This window comes from Phaenicophaeus curvirostris, chromosome 20, assembly GCF_032191515.1.
Source record: "Phaenicophaeus curvirostris isolate KB17595 chromosome 20, BPBGC_Pcur_1.0, whole genome shotgun sequence".
NCBI classification, from domain to species: Eukaryota; Metazoa; Chordata; class Aves; order Cuculiformes; family Cuculidae; genus Phaenicophaeus; species Phaenicophaeus curvirostris.
Window position 1 is genome coordinate 8,087,844 of NC_091411.1, and position 15,584 is coordinate 8,103,427.

The window sequence follows — 15,584 nt, forward strand, 5'->3', positions numbered from 1 at the left end:
ATACTTCCAAAAAGCACCTTGCAAAGCTGCCCTTGGAATCAGTGCTGGGTATGCGGGCAACCTGGGGTGGATCCCAGGGGTGTCCTGGGTTGGAGATGCAGGGGATGCACCCACCCGGGTGAAACCCAGGGGTACCCTTGGTTGGAGATGCAGGGATGCATCCACCCCGGGTGGATCCCAGGGGTGCCCTGGGTTGGAGATGCAGGGATGCATCCACCCCGGGTGGATCCCAGGGTTGCCCTGGGTTGAAGATGCAGGGATGCATCCACCCCGGGTGGATCCCAGGGGTGCCCTGGGTTGAAGATGCAGGGATGCACCCACTCGGGTGAATCCCAGGGGTGCCGTGGGTTGGAGATGCAGGGGATGCACCCACCCCAGGTGGATCCCAGGGGTGCCCTGGGTTGGAGATGCAGGTGATGCACCCACCCCAGGTGGATCCCAGGGGTGCCGTGGGTTGGAGATGCAGGTGATGCACCCACCCCAGGTGGATCCCAGGGGTGCCCTGGGTTGGAGATGTAGGGGATGCACCCACCTGGGGTGGATCCAGAGCAGCTCCCAGGGGTGCCCCGGGGTGGGGATGTGAGGGGATGCTCCCACTCTGGGATGACACTGTACTTGGCACTGGTGAGACCGCTCCTCGAATCCTGGGTTCAGTTCTGGGCCCCTCACCACAAGAAGGATGTTGAGGCTCTGGGGCGAGTCCAGAGAAGAGCAACGAAGCTGATGAGGGGGCTGGAGAAGAAGAGGAGCGGCTGAGAGAGCTGGGGGTGTTTAGCCTGGAGAAGAGGAGGCTGAGGGGAGACCTCATTGCTCTCTACAACTACCTGAAAGGAGGTTGTGGAGAGGAGGGAGCTGGGCTCTTCTCCCAAGTGACAGGGGACAGGACGAGAGGGAATGGCCTCAAGCTCCACCAGGGGAGGTTCAGAGTAGATATCAGAGAGAATTTTTCACAGAGAGGGTTATCGGGCCCTGGAACAGGCTGCCCAAGGAGGTGGTGGAGTCCCCACCCCGGAGGGGTTTAAAAGACGGGGAGACGAAGCGCTCAGGGATGTGGTTTAGGGGCAGATCGGCCTGGATGACCCCAAAGGTCTTTTCCAAGCTGATGATTCGATGTTTCTATGAGCCTGTGACACCGCAGCGGCTCCCGGGGCTCCCGGGCTGGGTTTCTCGGTCCCTTCCCCGTGGCCGGGGGCGGGGCAGGGCTCACCGGGGCCGGTCAGGGAGGGGGTCGCCCCGCCCGGCTCTACTTAAGGCGAAGGCGGCGGGAGCGGCGCGGCCATGGCGGCTCCGCGCCGGGCGGGGGCGGGGGGCGCGCGGCGGGCGGCGCAGGGCGGGCGGCTGGACGAGATCAACAAGGTGCGAGGGGGGCGCCCCCCGGCCCCGGCGGGACACGGGGGGGCGGGGGTTGGGGGGATACAGGATGGGGGGTGCGGGTATTGGGGGGATAAGGGACGGGGGGTGCGGGGATGCGGGGATTGGAGATGCAGAAAGGGGGATACAGGATGGAGGATGCGGGGATTGGGGGGATAAGGGATGGGGGATGCAGGGATTGAGGGGTAAGGGATGGGGGTGCGGGGATTGGGGGGATACAGGATGGGGGGTGCGGGTATTGGGGGATACAGGATGGGGGGTGCGGGTATTGGGGGGATAAGGGATGGGGGTGCGGGGATTGGGGATGCAGAAAGGGGGATACAGGATGGGGGATGCGGGGATTGGGGGGGTAAGGGATGGGGGATTCGGGGACTGGGGGGATAAGGGATGGGGGTGCGGGGATTGGGGATGCAGAAAGGGGGATACAGGATGGGGGGTGAGGGTATTAGGGGGATACAGGATGGGGGATGTGGGGGTTGGGGATGCAGAAAGGGGGATACAGGGTGGGGGGTGCAGGGATTGGGGGGATAAGGGATGTGGGGTGCAGGGATTGGGGGGATAAGGGATGGGGGATGCAGGGACTGGGGATGCAGAAAGGGGGATACAGGAGGGGGGCTGCAGGGATTGGGGGGATAAGGGATGGGGGATGCGGGGATTGAGGGGATGAGGAATGGGGATGTGGGGTTGCAGGATTGAGGTGGCAGCAGGGATTGGGGGGCTGTGAGAATTGGGGGGATAAGGGATGGGGTATGCAAGGATTGAGTGGATAAGGGATGGGGTCTGTGGGGATACGGGATGGGGGCAGCTGCAGGGATTGGGGGGCTGCATGGATTGGGGGTATGCAGGATGCGGGGCTGTGGGGATGCGGGGTGGGGTTGCGGGCAGCAGGGATGGTGGATGCAGGGTTGCAGGGTGGGGGCTGCAGTGGTGCTGGGTGGGGAGAGGAGGGAGAAGGGATGGGAATGGGGAGGTAGAAGGGGTTGTCCCCAACTGCCTCTGGCCTCTGGGGTTTCCGTCACAGACGGCTCTTTGCCCTCCACCACCACACAGCCCAGGTGGGTCCGAGGCAACAGGTTGCTGTGAAATTCCCTTTGGGAACGTGCTCCAGCAAGAATAGGAGCTTTTGTCCTCCTGGAGGGCTTCAACTTTCTCTCTGCTTTTTGATATCCTCCCCAAGAGTGAGGAGTTTCTGCTGCTTAGAAGAGCTGACTCAAGGCTTTCTAGTTCTTAATTTTGGATGAATGGGGAACCCAGAGCAGTTGGACGTCCCACAGGCCTTGGGCAGGGGGAATTGCAGCTCCTGGATTAGTGCAAAGTACACTGGGCTTTATGCCCTTCATGCTGAGGTCAGGCAAGGTCCTTTTCCCAGAGATTTGGGCTTGCCCCATCCCTTGCTTGGCATGGTCTGTGGGGGCAGCTCTGTTGGCATCGCTCCCAGCCAAGAGCGGTTCTGAGAGTGAAAAGAAGGTTTTAACCTTGAAAACTTCCAACGATGAGATTTCTCAGGTCATTTCTAGATGGGTCACTTGCTGTTGAAGCCAAGGGCACCTTGGTGTTACTGGTGGAGAAATCAAAGAGCTGCTCATGATGAGCGCCTGGAAGAGGTGGTGGGCTTGCCTTGCCCTCACATTGACTGGGCTATGAAAAGTGCCAGTATGTCCCTCCAGGTGAGGGTGAAACAGCAGAGGTGAAGGTAGGTCACTGGAGAGGGAATCTCATGGTTAGAAACCAGGAGGTGCTGCAGCATAAGACCAGGAAAAGAGGTGCTGCAGAGTAAAGTGCAGAGTAAGAGCACTTGGCTAAAAAGGATCCTTGAAACCTGCTGTTGGAAGGCAGACACAGCGTGCCCTGTGCCAAGGAGGCACGTAGGTGGGCATATTGCATCCCCCATAGCCAAGGTGTCATTGACCCTTGGGCTGAGGAGGGAAGGAGAGTGTTGTACCTTCTGCTGCGGTTTCTACTGCTGTGGAGCTTTCTCCCAGCATCACTGAGCACAGGGTGGATATGTGATCCTTCAGCTGGTAAGAGCTGTGGGTCTGAGTCTGGGAAGCTGTGATTCCCCGGGCACTGCTGCTGTGCCACAGGGCTAGGGGCTCTTCTTCCTGCCACGCAGGGGACAGGCTCCTATCTCTTCCCCTAAACAGCCATCATTTCTGGCAGGCTTTTTCTCTGGCTGAGGTTTGGATGGCAAAAATGAAACAAGCTACATAACTTCCCAGTGACGGAGGCTGGAGCTGCTTGTTCACATCCTTGCTGCCCTGTGTGTTGGCTCAGTGCTAGGAGAAGGGATTTGTGCAGCTAGAAATCAAGCTGCAGATGGCACAGGTAGTGGCTGCCCACAGATCCTGAGCAGCTGTTGTGTTGTAGCGGCTATGGGCAGCAAACCCTGCGCTCCTGTGCTTTGCTTGCTCTGCCAGCTCTGTGAGGGAGTTTGCTGGGAGCAGGCATGCTGCAAAGCAGCTCACACCTTCTTCTGACTGCAAACTGATAGATAAACCTCAGTGATGCTGTGGCTGGAGCCAGGGAGGGAGTTTTCACCAGCCCTGAAGAGCCGCAGGGCTGTGAATTAGTAAAGTGCTCCTAATAAAACCTATGAAGCCAAATTCCTATCAGGCCTAATCTCATTGTCTCATTCTAACACAGGGTCCCTCCCTGTTTTCCTGGCTGGTTTCTACCCCAGAGCTCTCGCTGGGATAAAGGTCTTTGGCAGGCAGCATCCTCAGTGCACACATGCTGCTGAAAGACGGTTGAGTCCTTGTATTGAATTCTCTCTTCCAGCCTGAAACGCTCCTCTGGGATCCCCTCTTGGCTTTTCCCCTCTTCCTGGGGAAAGGCAATCACATTGTTCAGCCTCGTGCATCAAGGTGGCAAGTCTAATCCAGCATAGATTAATTTCAACCTAGCTTTACCCTCTAATGCGCTGGGCTGCAGGGAAGGAACTCATCCTGCCGTTCAGGTGCTTGCTTCCCCCGTTTGGGGTAGGTGTGAGCATCCCTCAGCCCCTTCCAAGCCCCAGCAGGCAGGATGGCTGGTGTGGAGCCTCAACAGTCCAGTAAGAGCTTGGCCTTCTGGTTGGAGATGCCTTTTTGGAGAGGTTGGAAGGATCTGGCCTTGCTCAGGTTGTCTCGCAGGTAGCTGGGACTTGCGTGGCTGAATTTATTGGCTTAGAAAAGTGTCTCTGCCCAAGAAAGGCTGTTCAGGGCAGAAGCGGGGGAGAGGTTGGGGCTTATTTTTAAGCAGTTCTTATTAATAGAACATGACCCTTAAAATGGGAGCTTTAGCAAAGGGCTCTAAGGGGGAACTTAAGCCACTTGGGCTGAGTATGAGTCACTGGCCCTGGGGACTGAATTCCTGTGTGCTATTGTGAGTGTTTGCCTTATCAAAGTCACAGCCTGCTCCTATACAATGCGGAGGGTGGAATGCCTTTGAAACACGCTCCCCTGTTGCTTCCTTTGGCCTGGAGCAGAGCTGTGACCCTGCTGGGCTGTCCAACTCCCCTGCAGTTGAAACAGAAGGGGACTCAGTGCTAGGTGTGTGCACAGTGTCACCCATCCTACTCTCCTGCAAGAGCCTGTCCGACCCCTGGGCATGTATTTATGCAGTTGTCATGCATGAATGTAGCATTCTCTTTGATCTTCACCATTCTTGTGCTGCGTCTTGCTCCCAGAGAAACACAGCTGCTCTGCCCTCACAGACCCTGTCCTGCTGGGTGGTGTAAGCTGTCTGCTGCGCCTGAAAGCCAGGGACGAAACTGTGACCTGGTGGCCAGGAGATGCTCTGGCTCTGTTTTGGTTCCCAGGGATGTTTGTGCTTTCTACCGAGGCTGCTCAGTGGCAATAGCAGTGGGTAAGATGACTCTGCTCTCTGGTGACTTCTGCTGCTGGCTGAGCCCAGGTCTCATAGCTGAATTGGGCCTTTTGTGTTGGGCTGGCAAATGATACCCCTGGGTAGAAAAAACTGAGATAAATGAAATCGAGTTGGCAAAGGAGAGCGAAAGAAGGAACTGGGAACATTGCTTTTCACCTCAGTTCTCAATTTGAGTTGGTGTCCATGGTGATAAGGGAAGTTTGGGTCATGCTGGGCATGGTTTCTGGTGTCGCATCTGGAGTTTGAGGTGGGAGGAGGGTCACTTCTGTCCTAGTGTGCTTCCTACAGAACCTTGGTTTGGCTGCACAGCAAGGACTTGCCAAAGCAGTATTTAACTTGCAGTGAAGGTTTGAGGCAGTTGGACTCCATGAGCAGGTCCAGGCTCCTCTGTCCCAGTGAGGACGGAGGGAGTGGACTGAAGGGGCTCGAAGAGCGTGCAGCAGGGTTAGGGTGGCAGGTGGCAATCAAGCATGAAAGGCTCTGGGCTGGCAATGGCAGCAGGAACCAGGCTTAGGGCTGCAGTGCTTCCAGAGCTCCCTAGCAGCTCATTGCACCTGGGGACAGCTGGGTTTATCCTTCTGGAAGAAGTGAGAACGTGCTCTGGAGGCTGGAGGGCATTCACATAACTGGTGGCAATGTGGACTTCATGCAGTCCTGATGCCCTGGTGTCTGCAGATGGGACTTCTTCTAGGGAGAGCTGTCTCATGAATCACCAGTGATGCTGCCCCAGTACTACCAGTACCGGAGATCCTAATCTCTCAGGGACCCACTTCTGCTTTCTGTGTGAGCATGGGTAACAGTGGTGAGGAACACGTGCCCAGGGTGGGGAGCAGCCCCAGCCCTCTCTCCACTGGGGGGGTTTTCCCTCTCTCCACTGGGGGGGTTTTATCCTGGACAGACCATGCATAAGCTGTGCAGATGTTAATGATTTCTGCGCTGAAGAATGTGGTGTTGTTGCTGAACACAGAGTCATTAAGCTGAGCTGGGCTTGCTGGAGCTGGGCGGTGTGGGAGGGTAGAGACGGGAGTGAGACCCTGCAGCTGCCGGGGAGGGGAAGCATTGCTGGTAGGGCACAGCAGTAGACCTGGCTCTGCAAGTTGTGGTCTGTTTTCTCGGGTACCTGAAGGTTTTGAAGTGAAACTATGAATAAAAGTGACCAGAACTGACCCAAGAATCCTTCTCCAGTCTGTGCAGGGTAGAGGGAAAATGAATAGGCAGTTTGAGGGAGTGAAAGCCTGTTCCTTACCCCAAAATACTTGTCCCCTCCTGGATGCAGAGTGTTCTGCAAACTTGAGCTGTTCTGTTTGCTGGCCCTCAATTATCCAAGAAGTTTGAAATCTCTGAGATCAGAGTGCTTTTCGCAATAAATAGGAGCCCTTCTTGGGAATAAGTGCCCAATCCGTGTGCTACGTGTGCTTAAGCAGAGAGATAAGGGGAGTTGAAACCTTGGGTGAGCAAGAAAAGGGCATTTTGTGCAGTTATTCCAAAGGCGCATGGGGTCAAGCCCTCCCTCAATCTGTTGGTGTGAAATCTGAGACAGCAAGAGGCATTCCCCTTGCACTGGAATGTCAAGGGCAAAGTGTGGAGGGATTCAGCCCATTTTCAAGTTTCCTGGCACTGTTGCTCAGATGTGGCTCTCTTGGAACTGTGTAGGTCTTCTGGTAATGCTGCATTTGTACATGCCCTCTAGGATGTTTTCCTTTGTTTTTAACCTTGAGAATTCTATTTATTTTTTTTTCCAATTTTAGGAATTTCTCTGTGACCCAAAGTTCAGTGATGAAGAAGATCTGGAGGAGAAGTTGGCAGTGTTCAAAGGTGAGAATTGGAGGGTTTCCGTGTCCCGTTTCAGCCTATTTGCTCTGAATAGATTATTTTCCTCAACACTTGGATCTCACCAACCTGAGATCCTCTGCCAAGTGACTGGGCTGGGATGGATGCCTTCCCCTTGCCTGTGGGAGTTGGTGAAACTCCCTGGCGAGGTGGTTTTCCCACGTGAGCCTTTGTGCTTCCCCCACTTGCAGGGCAGGGACGTGTCACCCTGCAGACATCCTGCCTGGCAGCTGCTATTGCTGCAAAACCTGCTGCATGGGCAGAATCCCAAGGGGCAGCAAAAGAGGATGGTCTCTGTCTAGATGCCTCGACAAGCTAGCTGGTATAACGGATGATGCAGTAGCTGGAATTTTTTTTTTCCCTTCTTTCCCTCCCCAAAAGTTTCTTCAGTCTAGTCCTTCCTGAGCCCCTTGGTACCAGAGGCAACAGCAGTAACATGTCTCTAGTCCTGGCCAGATCTTAATTCCAGTGGATCAGCAGATCTGATTTGGGAGAGAGAGAGAGACTTAGATTTGGGCCATTTGCTGGGATGGGGGGTAGAGAAGCAGCTCAAAAGCCCGGGTGCCTCTGGAACTTCTCCCCAAAGTGGTCACAGGACAAGATTTGACAGGGCTGTGCTGTGTGCATCCACTTTCTTTCCACGCAGTGGTTGCAGGCAGTTGAGAAAACATGTTTTCTGTGTCCCACTGCCCTCAAGATTTGTCCTCAGCCAGGTTCTAACCAAACAAAGCCTGACTTTGCTTCCATTTCAGGTGTTGTCTGCTATTTCCCCTTGAATTTTGGTTTTTCAATACAGCATGGAAAAAGTTGGCTGGGGTTTTCTGATCCCTTACCCTGCTGGGCACAAAGGAGCCTCCTGTGCTCCCATCCTTTTTCTGTTCCCTATTGTATGGCCGTGGCTTTTGGCTGCAGCCCCGCATTATTTTTCCCATCACAATTGGGGCTCTTCAAACATTGCAACTGTAGGTCAGCGGCGCAGAAGTCCCTGTAACGAGAGCTTTTGGCATCTCCTCTTGCTGCCTCGTGAGTTTGCCTCCGTGGCCTGTCCTGCTCTCCAATGCCTCCTCCAGCTCCTCCAACAATCACTTTATTGTGTCACGATGGCTGGAGTGTTTCTTCTCTGCCGTCCTTCGTGCTGCCTTCCCCAGTCGAGCCTGGAGAGCTCCCGTGCAGTGTTTGTGTAAATGCATTTGTGAGAGGAGGGACCATGTGTGGTTTTGCTCCACCAAATCCCTGCAGCTGGGATGGGGGGGAGAGATGAATGTGTGAGCTGAGACTCAGAGCACGATGATGGAAAGCTGCCTCTGTTCTCAGTGCTTCTGGCTAGGTGTCAGCTGAGAAGAAAAGAAAACATGTACTGGGCACAGACACAGCAAAGCAAGGTTTGTGTCCCAGAGCACATGCTGGGGTGTCTGACCCGTGCCCAAGGAGGCAGCCGTTCATTGGCACAGGGTCACTACAGCGTGGCAGAGTGTGGGAGAGCCAGTTCCACATCAAACCTCTCTTTTTCTGCCCCGAAGCACATGTGTGACAGCCCTAATTTCATCTAGGATCAGTTGCTTAATGCTTGCAGGGAGACGTTTATTCCTGCCTGAAGCACAAACAGCTTTGGTTTGGATGCTGAGACCCAGGTGAAGACTTGTCAAGCCATTCCTCTGCCTGGAGCTGCCCTTCAGTCCAGTTAATCCAGCACTTTCCTGCAGAAGCACAGGTCCTGGGAAGGCTTCAGTGTGTGAAATATCTCTTCCCTTTGGGTTCTTAAGTTAGCCTGCCACTTCTCTGTTCATGCTTATCTGCTCGCTGGTGTCCCTGGAGCAGAGGCAAAAAGTCTTTTCCCTACGGGGAAAGGAACAGCCTGGGAGGTCTCACTTAATTTGGATCCTCTGAGCCTGTTCTGGGGAGTGAGTGCTGACTGCAGGGCAAGTGGAGATTTCTCCAGCTCAGCATGGATGGATGGTGGCAGCAGGCATCTTGCTCTTCTCATTTAGCAGAACTAAGATGATGGGGGGCCCCCTGCAGCGCTAGGAGCTGTAGGTCTGTAAGACAAATCCTTGCCTGAAGAGCTTAAAGTCTGAATGGTAAGCATCTAGCAAGGGAGGCTGGGGGGTGTGAAGCACACAGGTGTGCCATTCCAAGGGTCAGAAGCAGCACAGGACTGAAATCCTGATTTTCTGACTCAAATTAGTGCTCTGTTTGTTATGGCGTGGCAGCTTTTGTCCTGCAAAGCTAACCAGACCTTCTTGAGCAGGGCCTGCCTTTCTCTGAGGATGCTGGAATCGTCTGACTGAGCACTGTTTGATAGTGAGCTGGAAGGGCAAACAGCCTCCTCTGGCATAACTTGCTTCTAAGCGTGTTCTTGGCTTCACCCTCTTGCTGTGGTGCTTGAGCATCTCTTCTGGCAGGTGCTGCTCTGGGAATGGGAGGACTGTAGAGTGTCCCTTGCTATTGCAGGCAACTACATCATTTAATCCCCCTCCTAATCCGATCAAGCTTCATCTTGGGAGTGCCCAGGGTTTTGTTTTCCTTGCTGCTCCTTCTGGGAGGCTGTTCCAGAGCTTTGTTTTTCTGGCTGGAAACCTTTTAAAGCTATTCATAGCTAGCTGATATCTTGTTCTCCTGCCAGTGTTTTCCTTCAGCTTAAATGAAAAGTAGCCACAATTAAAGAGCACTTAACTCTAGAGCCTTGGAATTGAGATAAGGGAGCTAAGACCAGGTCTTGAGATGGTCTCTCTCTCTGAATTCTGCATTTGGCAGCATATCAATCTTATCCCCGAATCCTTTATTTTTGTGCTCTAAGCAGGTAGCCCTGCATACCCACTACTCTAGCATCCTGCTAACTTACTTCTGTGTCTCTTCCAGAGAAATACATGGAGTTTGACCTGAACAACCAAGGCGAGATTGGTGAGTGATGCAGGGATGCTGCTGCTGGGCTCGAAGAGCAACAGCACGCTGATGTGGTGTCTGCTGCTATACGTGCTGCTTCCCTCTGCACTCGTGTTGCTGAGGAGGAAAACCTGTGGGCTTTTCCTGTGTCCAGCCTTGCTTGGCTCTTGATTGCCAGCCAGGCGCTTCCTTGGCTCTCCAGCCCTGCCTCTCAGCTTCCTCAGTCTCTCCTCACCTGCTTCAAGATCTAAGTTCTTCCCAGTCCTGCTCTCCTCCTGAGTCTCTGCTTAGCTCTTCCACTTCTTTCTGCTCTAAATGCTTTTCTTCTCCCCTTTTCTCCACTGAAGGCTGCCTTCTCAATCCTTGGTATTTCCAGAGCTGGGAAGCTATAGGGCTTGCACAATCCTGGGTTTTGCTTGGCTTGAGGCAGAAGCTCTGTAAAACCATACACAGAGAAGCTCTTTGCTTTGCTGGGAGGGGAGTGGAGGGAAGTAGGGGACTTGGATGTGAGTCTGGCTCAGCTGGGTGGCCCTGGTTTGGGCTCACAAAGCACCAGTTACATCAAGACTGAGCCTTCTGCAGGCCTGGAGCTGACACCGAAGTGTGATCACTATGCTGCGCCCTTCCAGGAGGCTGCTGCCTTGCTCCCCTCCTCCTTCAGCCCCTGAGCTGAAATAAAGCTTGTGGAGAGCTGGAGGAGCCTGACTCAGGGCTGCGCTGCTGTTTCCAGGAGGGAAGGGGCCACAGGTCGCAGCAGGCAGCAGAGCAATGGAAGGAAATGGCCTGTGGCGATGGGCAGGGGCATCCGCTCCCCACAGCCTGTTTGTCTCCAGCTTTAAGCTTAGTGTTGCTTCCCCCCTCCCCTTCCTTGTGATTCTTGGCGCCATGCTCTAAGCTAAAGAGCAGTGTCCCCAGGCGTTTCTGGAGCACTTGGGGAGTTGTCCCTGTTCAGCGAGTGTGGTGCTTTTGTCTTGAACTGCACAAGTGGGCAGTGATGTTCTTTACTGGGCAGCACAGCAGTGAGCTATACTGGAAGGCTTCTCTTGGCTTTCAGCGACAGCTTAATGCTGCAAACCCTGGAGCCTGCAGGTGAGGTCTGAGGTGGGAACTTGCACCTGTATCCCTAGGGTTCGTCTGTGTTCAATGTGGTCACCTCCTGACAGCGCCGGTTACCTTGCTCTTGCAGATTTGATGTCTGTCAAAAGGATGATGGAGAAGTTGGGGGCTCCGAAGACCCACCTAGAACTGAAGAAGATGATCTCGGAGGTGACTGGAGGGGTTAGCGAGACCATCTCATACCAGGACTTTGTCAACGTGATGCTTGGGAAACGCTCTGCTGTGCTTAAACTGTGAGTGTCCCTGGGAGGGAGTGGAAGAGATGCAGCACTTGAGCTGGTGAGACCGAGAGACGGGACGCAGAAGTTGTTCTGCCTGGTGCAGGTGGAGCTGTGCATGTTTGGTGCTCAAAGAGGGGAGACAAGGACTCTTGTGAAGGGGGAGTTTGCGATGAGACAGGAGAGGGTGCCCATGCCAGGGCTGAGCACTCCCAGTGGAGCTGCCTGCTGTGTTAGCACAAAATTCCTCCCACGTGCTCCGTACAGAGCAATTTTCCCCCTTTACCAAGGGTGGGCATGCACTCAGCACTGTGTGACTTCTTTCCTTCTCTTCCCTATGGCTCTTGCTGGTTGTGGGAACACAGGCTTTTCCTGTGAATGGTGGCAGGACTTGAGCAGTGAATGACAGTCCTGCCAACACCAGTAGTTCTGGCTCCTGTTTCCCCCCAGGATGCTCCCTCCCTGCCTGATTTTGGAGAGAGGACACATGCCTGAAACAGCTGGCTTGTGCTGGGAGAGGTTTTCTGCGGTACAGGCTGCCAGCACCAGCCTCCCACGGCCCCCTCTACCCTCTCAGCAGGGCTCTGAAAGTCCTGCTGTAACAAATGGCTTCTGAGCACTTGCTTGGCTCCATCTCGACCCCATTGAAGCCTGGCTTTTCCTTTCACAGCCACAGAGGCTGGCCCTACTTTTGTCTCTAACCACCCTGAATAGAGCTGCTCCTCTCCATCCCCCTTACCCCTTTTTGAAGGCAGCTTTAAAAATGCAGCCAGCTCAGTGCAGGATGGGAGGAAGGCTCTTGCTCCAGCCTCTCACGTGTTCCCTCTAAGCCAGTAAATGCTTGCTGGCAATGAGTCTTTCCTCTCCCCACTGAGTGCCCTGTGTCTGCATGTTGGAATGCTTCTCTTCCAAGCATGCACAGACTTCTGATACCCCTGTTCAACCTTTCTTCTCAACGACCTGCAGCCTGTCCCATGTCTTCCATCCTTCCTCCCAGCTACAGCAGCTTTCACAGACGGGTCCCTTCTCTTGCTAACAGACACCCCATTGTCTGTTGGGCTCTTTAGAGCAGAAGCAGAAATGTAAAACTTGTCCCAAGAGCAGTGCAGTCCTTTGATCCGGCGTGGCAGCTGGCATTCCCAGCGTAGCTGCAGTCCTCAGGGAGGAAGACAGTGCTGGTGACTGCAAAATGCTTAGGATTCCTCTAGCTAGTGTCTTGCTCCTGGTGACTGCCCTCTTTCCTGGCTGTGATTGCTGTTGCATGCTCTCTGTTGGCTTTTGAGTGTTCTGCTGTGTGGTTATGTGCAGGGTGGGCCAGGGACCGTATCTGCTTTCATGCATCAGGAGAACTTGGCGTGCAGCATGTGCTCAGGGTATTTCAGAAGTGGCTGTCTAAATAAAACTGTGGTAATCCACTGAGCTCTGAGAGGGAAACCAGCAGAGGTTTGGGAACCCACTCCTGGAAGCTGCTGGAAAAGCAGAGCTGCCTGCCAGGCTGGCAGCATTGCCCTCTGTGGGCTTTCTCCTCTCTGGTAATTATCGGATGCCCTTTGTGTAGAAGGCAGAAACTATTTTCCAGCAAGTAAGATAATCCCATTCCCCAATGGCGGGTAGAGATCCACCTGCTGTTTTCATTGGTATTATCTGTTGTGTTTTGCAGGGTCATGATGTTCGAAGGAAAAGCCAACGGAAGCAACCCAAAACCTTCTGGTCCACCTCCAGAGAGAGACATAGCCAGCCTCCCTTGAAGAGGACAGGCTGGAGGATTGGCACTGTTTGCTTTGCTGGCCTGTAACAGAGGTTACCCATGCTTTGTCACTCTTTACTGTGGACAGTCCTAGTTTTTGACTAACCTGCCTTAGAGGAACAGCAAGGGAAGCTGGAGAACCCCAGCTCACGTCTTTCTGCTGCGTCCCTTAGCCAACTTGATTTGTTAGAGAGAAGCTGTAGCACCAAGTGTAATGTGAGACCAAAAAACCCAGTCTTGTGATCTTACTCTTTCCTCTGCCCTTCCCGCATTTCTCAGATGAAGAGCTACTCTCCTCCCAGTGTTTCAATTCAGAGCTGTGCTTGTCCTGATGGGTTCCTAAAGGGCCTTGCTGCCAGACATCGAGCGCTTCTCTGGCAAAGCCCTTGGCAGCAGCTTCATGGGTGAAAAGAAATAAGTGCCTTCTCTGCTCTGTCCTGTGCTTCCTGACTTTGAACTAGTTCTTCCCCTCCTGACCTCACCGAAACACCAGTCAGGTTCACTGCACGCTAGGTGAATGTGGGAAGGTGCATGGATGCCAGAGGTCTGCCTGCAGGCTCCTTAAGCTTGGAGGTGGGCACGGCTGACTGCAGGGACAGCTTCCAGCTGCTCCATGGGTTCCTCCTGCATTCGGATCTCAGCAGGTCCAACACCACAAGAGAGGATGACTTAACTTATCTTAGGGACCCCCTTCCTGGTAAATCTCTACTTGGATCCGATCAGGAGTGCAACTTCTGAAGGGGTGGTTGGCTGTTCTGTCTGTCGGGTGAAGAAACAAGCCTACTGGTGCACATTTGCAGCCCCTCAGGAGGGCCCCTGGGAGATTAAACCCTCAGGTGAAAGGGGAAGCTGGGTGACTGAACTGTGAGCCCTGTCAGACCAGGGCAGATGAGGATCTGTCCTCATGCAACTGCTCTGCCCCTCAGATTTTGCAGACATCCCTGTATGTGTTTCAGCTTCGTCCCCTGGGACTATTGGGTACGTTTCCCTGATGGATGAGCTCTCAAATCTGCAAAATAGGAATGGCTGTAAGTGTGGAGTATGAGCTGGGATCCAGATGTAGCTGGGACTGTGCTATCCACACTCTGGTTATTGTGGTGATTCTTGCTCTATACGAAATTTCTGGAATCCAGATGTTTGCTCTTTGCCCTTTTCCTACTCTTTTCTTAAATATTCTTGGCAGCTTTTAACTTTTTAAAATCATGGTTTAATAACTAATTTTTTAAAGGAAATACAGATGATTAACTTTACTAGGCTGATTGTTCCTGCCAAAGGCTGCACTTTTAAATAAATAAAGAAAAAAAACCAAAACCCAAAACCAAACATTCTTACTACTGTTTGCATGAAAACCAAAACTGTACTGGAGAGAAAAAAAAAATATGAGTAGAAGCAGCACCAGTCTACTTTAAGGACTGAAAATAAATCTTCTGAAGCTACGCTCTGTGCCAGTGTATTTAGTTTAGCTCCTCTGAAGCCTGGTCCATGTGATTGGTTGCAGATTAAGCAAACTGGTTTTGAAGTCTGTTAATATAAAACCCTAAACAGATCCTAGCGATAGGTTTGGACTGTCTTGATCTGATCTTTATCTTTAATAACTGACCAAATGCCATGGAGTTTGTTACAAAATGCAGAGGCCACCTTCTGAAAGCTGTCTCTTATTTTTTTTTTCGACTTGCTGAATTCAAGCAGGTGGCAGTGTTTGTTTTAAAGAATAACTTGTTTATCAAGAGCAGACACTTGTAATGCTTCTCCTGAAGGAGTATTCTTTTTTTTCATCCTCTCTGCTCTTGAAGCAGTTGCCTGAGGTTCTTGTCTGATGTGAGTTATGAAAACAGAGTGCAGGCTTCCTCTGGGAACAACTGGGTATACTTTTTCCATGTGTTCCTCAAAAGGACAAAGTTGCCCTTAGATCACTGTCCTGTGTCTGCCTCGGGGGCAGCCCAGCCAGAGGAGATTTCCCAAGTGACAGGGGACAGGACGAGAGGGAATGGCCTCAAGCTCTGCCAGGGGAGGTTTAGGCTGGACATTAGGAAAAAAATTTTTCACGGAAAGGGTAATTGGGCACTGGCAGAGGCTGCCCAGGGAGGGGGTTGAACACCTTCCCTGGAGGGGTTTAAGGGACGGGTGGATGAGGCCCTGAAGGAATGGTTGGACTCAATGATCCTGTAGGTCTTTTCCAACTTGGTGATTCTATGATTGCCTCCCTGCCCAATAGACACCTCCACCTGCCCCAGAGATGCCCCCCAAAATAGCCCCATTGCCCCCCTCCAGGCCCTCACATAGCCCTGCAGCCTTAGAATCATAGAATAACCAGGTTGGAAGAGACCCATTGGATCATCAAGTCCAACCATTCCTATCAATCACTAAACCATGTCCCTCAGCACCTTGTCCACCCGTCCCTTAAGCCCCTCCAGGGAAGGTGACTCAACCCCCTCCCTGGGCAGCCTCTGCCAGTGCCCAATGACCATTTCTGTGAAAAGTTTTTTCCTAATGTCCAGCCTGAACCTCCCCTGGTGGAGCTTGAGGCCATTCCCTCTCGTCCTGTCCCCTGT

The 15,584-nt window shown here is 53.2% G+C and overlaps 1 protein-coding gene across 1 annotated transcript; it reads left to right on the plus strand.

Moving 5' to 3' along the window:
• The first annotated feature begins 1,230 nt into the window (after positions 1-1,230).
• AIF1L (allograft inflammatory factor 1 like) lies at positions 1,231-14,464 on the plus strand. Its single transcript, XM_069873183.1, has 5 exons — positions 1,231-1,356; positions 6,987-7,053; positions 9,928-9,969; positions 11,138-11,300; positions 12,946-14,464. The coding sequence occupies exons 1-5, from the start codon at positions 1,279-1,281 to the stop codon at positions 13,031-13,033; spliced, it is 438 nt and encodes a 145-aa protein (XP_069729284.1). The 5' UTR covers positions 1,231-1,278; the 3' UTR covers positions 13,034-14,464.
• Positions 14,465-15,584: the final 1,120 nt, after the last annotated feature.

What these genes read in the sequence shown, in the direction of transcription:
- AIF1L (XM_069873183.1), top strand. Translation starts at nt 1,279, where the DNA reads ATGGCGGCTCCGCGCCGGGCGGGGGCGGGGGGCGCGCGGCGGGCGGCG. An exon ending in GAACAACCAAGGCGAGATTG is followed by an intron (nt 9,970 to 11,137) that starts GTGAGTGATGCA and finishes TTGCTCTTGCAG; the next exon opens with ATTTGATGTCTGTCAAAAGG. An exon ending in CGCTCTGCTGTGCTTAAACT is followed by an intron (nt 11,301 to 12,945) that starts GTGAGTGTCCCT and finishes TGTGTTTTGCAG; the next exon opens with GGTCATGATGTTCGAAGGAA.